Source organism: Argopecten irradians, unplaced genomic scaffold, assembly GCF_041381155.1.
Source record: "Argopecten irradians isolate NY unplaced genomic scaffold, Ai_NY scaffold_0742, whole genome shotgun sequence".
Taxonomy (NCBI): Eukaryota; Metazoa; Mollusca; class Bivalvia; order Pectinida; family Pectinidae; genus Argopecten; species Argopecten irradians.
The window spans coordinates 19,367-25,437 of NW_027188209.1; the positions used below are offsets into that span (position 1 = coordinate 19,367).

General features: G+C 34.3%; 1 protein-coding gene across 1 annotated transcript; it reads left to right on the plus strand.

Annotated features, from left to right (window-relative positions):
* Positions 1 to 372: 372 nt before the first annotated feature.
* On the plus strand, positions 373 to 4,567 carry LOC138313557 (activated RNA polymerase II transcriptional coactivator p15-like). Its single transcript, XM_069253953.1, has 3 exons — positions 373 to 465; positions 2,109 to 2,222; positions 4,426 to 4,567. Exons 1-3 carry the CDS (start codon positions 406 to 408, stop codon positions 4,534 to 4,536), a joined length of 285 nt encoding a protein of 94 aa, XP_069110054.1. The 5' UTR covers positions 373 to 405; the 3' UTR covers positions 4,537 to 4,567.
* Positions 4,568 to 6,071: the final 1,504 nt, after the last annotated feature.

Sequence of the window (6,071 nt, forward strand, 5' to 3'; positions counted from 1 at the left end):
CGAAGTTGGGTAATTGTGACTGATACCCTCTGTTATTCGGCCGTCAGCCGTCACGACCCACGGCGGACAGAAAAATACTTAATTTTACGGCAGAAATACTTAATTTTATTAATCGAATTGGAATTCTGAGGAAAAGTCTTAATATAAAGGGTTAATACTGAATAAAAAAGCACATATGCTAATCCTGCCGAAACTTGTTAAAAATTAAGTATTCTGCCGTTATTCTAACAAGTTTCGGCAAGATTAACACATTTTGGGTTACCAGTGCTAGAAACATAATGTCAAATCATATAATGACAAGAACAGTTGAATACATGTGTGTGGTTTTTTAGATCATATACCACTAGTATCATGTTTCTAACTAATGATAAAGATTTTCTTTCCTCTACAGATTTATGAAATTACATGATGCCCAAATCTAAGGAATTCATTTCATCATCAGAGTCTGATGTGGACTCTGACGAGGTAATTACATTTCTTTTCTTTTCCATGGACTCTGACGAGGTATACACAATTACATTTGTTTCCTTTTCCATGTCTAACGCTTCAGGTTATCTGTGCATGAACTTATTAAGCTTGAGTCCATTCCATTGATAACTAGATCAGATAATTAAGCCGTTCATAAAATAGTATAGTGTCTTATATATATATATTAATAAGTGTCAAGGCTAGAGCATCTCTGGCTAACAGGAAGAGTACAGTATGCTGCCAGATAGTGTCTGACAAAGTTTTAAAGACACTTAGCTCATCTAATCCTAGTACAGTATGCTGCCAGATAGTGTCTGACAAAGTTTTAAAGACGCCTAGCTCATCTAATCCTAGTACAGTATGCTGCCAGATAGTGTCTGACAAAGTTTTAAAGACATCTAGCTCTTCTAATTCTAGTACAGTATGCTGCCAGATAGTGTCTGACAAAGTTTTAAAGACACTTAGCTCATCTAATCCTAGTACAGTATGCTGCCAGATAGTGTCTGACAAAGTTTTAAAGACGCCTAGCTCATCTAATCCTAGTACAGTATGCTGCCAGATAGTGTCTGACAAAGTTTTAAAGACACCTAGCTCTTCTAATCATAGTAAATGCCTTAAAAAATTTTAAAATGCTTTAGAATAAGTTTTTGCTGTTGGGTCCATTTAAGATATTTCTCTGGAATTCATTTTTATCTCACCTGGCCCGAAGGGCCGGTGAGCTTATGTCATGGCGCGGCGTCCGTCCGTCCGTCCGTCAACATTTCCTTTAAATCGCTACTAGTCTGCATGGATTGTAACCAAATTTGGCCACAAACATCCTTGGGGGAAGGGGAACAGAACTTGTATAAATTTTGGCTCTGACCCCCGGGGGACAGGAGGGGCGGGGCCCAATAGGGGAAATAGAGGTAAATTCTTTAAATCGCTACTAGTCATAGAGTTTTGAATGGAATGTAACCAAATTTGGCCACAAACATTCTTGGGGGAAGCTTCTTATGCAACATTGGCTGTAGTTAGCAGGATAAGGAAACACATACATATATACCCTGATAACCAATGATGATTTACCGGTTTCTATTACATATATATTTTCTAGTCATTTAATTTCAAAATAAAAAGCCTATGCAAATCCTGCCATTGTCCAGAAATGACAAAATAAATTATTTTTATAAATAAATATAATAAAGGTGATGATGGGGGGGGGGGGGGAGAAATGCTTATAACTTAATATAATAGAACTGAGGGAAAAATAAATATGTAAAATAAGTATGTAATAGAATACCCAAGCGGGTCAAAAAAGAGCAATATAAACAAAATAAAAATACAAGCAGGATAAATAGTATACAGTAATTAACAATAGTTCAAATAACAAATATGTAATAGAATACCTAAGCGGGTCACAGAAGAGTAATGTATATGAAAGAAAATACTAGTCATGTGAGGAAGGGCTCATAGTATTTGAAATAAAACAATTGTTTATAATCCACTAAATTTTCATTGCTTTATAACATACTTAACATAATAATTATGATAAATTCTCTATTAAGTAGATACTTTGATTTCATTTACATAATTGATTTTCACTGACTAATTCCTGATTTTAATACCCAATAGAGAGATTATTTTATTCTTTAATATTTCAGCCAAAGCCCAAAAAGAAGAAAAGAGAACAAGTGCCTGAAAGCAAGAAAGAAAAGCCTGAAGCTTCTCAAAGTAAAAAGCCAACAAAGGGAGCAAATGGAGAGCAAATGTTTCAGGTTCATTTAGTTTGACTTTTATAATAGATTTCTATTTTTTTCGTCCTTTTGAAACGTTGATAGGAATATTTAACTTTGAAGTTAAACCTTATTTATCTTAACATTTTAGTGCTCTTATGTTTTAGAAATGACCCTTTTGAGTTTTGAAAGAAATGATGCCCACTTATAATTATCTGCATACATTATTTACAAGTTCTTCAATTATTTATTTGATTATTTCTTGAATATTTACTACAAATCTGAGAGCTGTAACAATTCTTTGTTATACATACACTGTATATATATTCACAATAGTTTTCTTACAATGCAATATTTGATAGATCAATGTCGTATTGATAAGATACAACACTGTATTTTGTCAATAGCTTGAAATATGGTATTAAAGTATATTGGTTCTTGAAAAGAATGTCACAAAATCTTATTGGTATTGTGTCTTAAAAGAAAGTGCACAAACCAAAAAGAAATGGCAATTACAGCTTTATTCACCAACTTAAAATCCCATTTAATGGATCGAGTTGATGTTTACAGGGAATATTAACTTGTACATTATGTGTTCCTTATCGAGTTGATGTTTACAGTGAATATTAACTTGAACATTATGTGTTCCTTATCAATGTTTACAGTGAATATTAACTTGTACATTATGTGTTCCTTATCGAGTTGATGTTTACAGGGAATATTAACTTGTACATTATGTCTTCCTTATCAATGTTTTCTGTGAATATTAACTTGTACATTATGTGTTCCTTATCAATGTTTACAGTGAATATAAACTTGTACATTATGTGTTCTGTATCGAGTTGATGTTTACAGGGAATATTAACTTGTACATTATGTGTTCCTTATCAATGTTTACTGTGAATATTAACTTGTACATTATGTGTTCCTTATCGAGTTGATGTTTACAGGGAATATTAACTTGTACATTATGTGTTCCTTATCAATGTTTACAGTGAGTATTAACTTGTACATTATGTGTTCCGTATCGAGTTGATGTTTACAGGGAATATTAACTTGTACATTATGTGTTCCTTATCGAGTTGATGTTTACAGGGAATATTAACTTGTACATTATGTGTTCCTTATCATTGTTTACAGTGAGTATTAACTTGTACATTATGTGTTCCTTATCGAGGTGATGTTTACAGGGAATATTAACTTGTACATTATGTCTTCCTTATCAATGTTTACAGTGAATATTAACTTGTACATTTTGTGTTCCTTATCAATGTTTACTGTGAATATTAACTTGAACATTATGTGTTCCTTATCAATGTTTACAGTGAATATTAACTTGTACATTATGTGTTCCTTATCAATGTTTACAGTGAATATTAACTTATACATTATGTGTTCCTTATCAATGTTTACAGTGAATATTAACTTGTACATTATGTGTTGCTTATCGAGTTGATGTTTACAGGGAATATTAACTTGTACATTATGTCTTCCTTATCAATGTTTACTGTGAATATTAACTTGTACATTATGTGTTCCTTATCGAGTTGATGTTTACAGTGAATATTAACTTGAACATTATGTGTTCCTTATCAATGTTTACAGTGAGTATTAACTTGTACATTATGTGTTCTGGTATCAAGTTGATGTTTACAGGGAATATTAACTTGTACATTATGTGTTCCTTATCGAGTTGATGTTTACAGTGAATATTAACTTGTACATTTTGTGTTCCTTATCAATGTTTACAGTGAGTATTAACTTGTACATTATGTGTTCCTTATCAATGTTTACAGTGAATATTAACTTGTACATTATGTGTTCCTTATCAATGTTTACAGTGAATATTAACTTGTACATTATGTGTTCCTTATCATTGTTTACAGTGAGTATTAACTTGTACATTATGTGTTCCTTATCGAGTTGATGTTTACAGGGAATATAAACTTGTACATTATGTGTTCCTTATCAAGTTGATGTTTACAGGGAATATTAACTTGTACATTATGTGTTCCTTATCAATGTTTACAGTGAGTATTAACTTGTACATTATGTGTTCCGTATCGAGTTGATGTTTACAGGGAATATTAACTTGTACATTATGTGTTCCGTATCGAGTTGATGTTTACAGGGAATATTAACTTTTACATTATGTGTTCCTTATCAATGTTTACAGTGAATATTAACTTGATGTGTGTTTAGATGTAGATTCACAGACTAACTTCTGTAATGGATTATTTTACAGCTTTCCAAAATGCGGTTTGTCAGTGTCAGTGAATTCCGAGGCAAAGTTTTGGTGGGAATAAGAGAGTACTATGAGGCTGATGGAGATCTCCGACCAGGCAAAAAAGGTTAGGGCTGTATAGGCTTTCTTAACTTGGTACATGTTTAACCTGATGAGTGACCTCCGACCAGGCAAAAAAGGTTAGGGCTTTAAAGGCTTTCTTAACTTGGTACATGTTTAACCCGCAGAACAACCTCCGACCAGGCAAAACAGGTTAGGGCTTTATAGGCTTTGTTAACTTGGTACATGTTTAACCCGATAAGTGACCTCCGACCAGTCAGAAAAGGTTAGGGCTTTATAGGCTTTCTTAACTTGGTACATGTTTAACCCAATAAGTGACCTCCGACCAGTCAGAAAAGGTTAGGGCTTTAAAGGCTTTCTTAACGTAGTACATGTTTAACCCGATGAGCGACCTCCGACCAGTCAGAAAAGGTTAGGGCTTTATAGGCTTTCTTAACTTGGTACATGTTTAACCCAATAAGCGACCTCCGACCAGTCAGAAAAGGTTAGGACTTTATAGGCTTTCTTAACTTGGTACATGTTTAACCCGATAAGCGATCTCCGACCAGGCAAAAAAGGTTAGGGCTTTATAGGCTTTCTTAACTTAGTACATGTTTAACCCAATATGCAACCTCCGACTAAGCAAAAAAGGTTAGGACTTTATAGGCTTTCTTAACTTGGTACATGTTTAACCCGATGAGCGACCTCCGACCAGTCAGGAAAGGTTAGGGCTTTATAGGCTTTCTTAACTTGGTACATGTTTAACCCAATAAGCGACCTCCGACCAGGCAAAGGGCTTTATAGGCTTTCTTAACTTGGTACATGTTTAACCCAATAAGTGACCTCCGACCAGGAAAAAAAGTTTAAGGCTTTAAAGGCTTTCTTAACTTAACTTGGTACATGTTTAACCCGATAAGCGACCTCCGACCAGGCAAAAAAGGTTAGGGCTTTATAGGCTATCTTAACTTGGTACATGTTTATGTGATGAGTGACCTCCGACTAGGAAAAAAACGTAGTACATGTTTGATCCAATAAGCTTCGTGTATATTCCCTCTGCTCTAAACCTCAACTTCAATTTCTCCCAAGCGTTTTCACTATATATTTTAACTCTATTAAATGACCATCTCTCTAATGCGGCCAGGGACCACTTAACTTCCTTCCTGTGGTTGCTAAAAATCCCTTTACTGCGACCAGAAAAATGAATGTCTTTTCGATCTTTCCAGAATGCTTGTCATCAGGTCGCCATTTTGACACGGCTTGGACAGAGCAATTAAGCTTATAGCTTGTTAATGTAAACAAAACAGTGTGAAGCAGTTAGCCTGTGATTGAAACCCTATATAAATAATGCTACACTGGCCATGTGATAATTGTATCTGACTGGTCTTTTTACACCTTTAATTTGTTACCATCAGACCCCGGGGCCTTTAGACGGAATGGGTCAAGCTCAATGGCAGTCTCCATACATTTTAAAGTATATTATGGTTAAATAATGAACTGTTTGATACAAAAATGATGAACATTGTTTAAAAGAAACACTAATAGTGACTGACAATAGGAGATTTCAGAAAAGATGGCGATGACGTCACACAAAGGTACATCCGGGCGCT

What these genes read in the sequence shown, in the direction of transcription:
- LOC138313557 (XM_069253953.1), top strand. Translation starts at nt 406, where the DNA reads ATGATGCCCAAATCTAAGGAATTCATTTCATCATCAGAGTCTGATGTG. An exon ending in CTGATGTGGACTCTGACGAG is followed by an intron (nt 466 to 2,108) that starts GTAATTACATTT and finishes TTAATATTTCAG; the next exon opens with CCAAAGCCCAAAAAGAAGAA. An exon ending in ATGGAGAGCAAATGTTTCAG is followed by an intron (nt 2,223 to 4,425) that starts GTTCATTTAGTT and finishes ATTATTTTACAG; the next exon opens with CTTTCCAAAATGCGGTTTGT.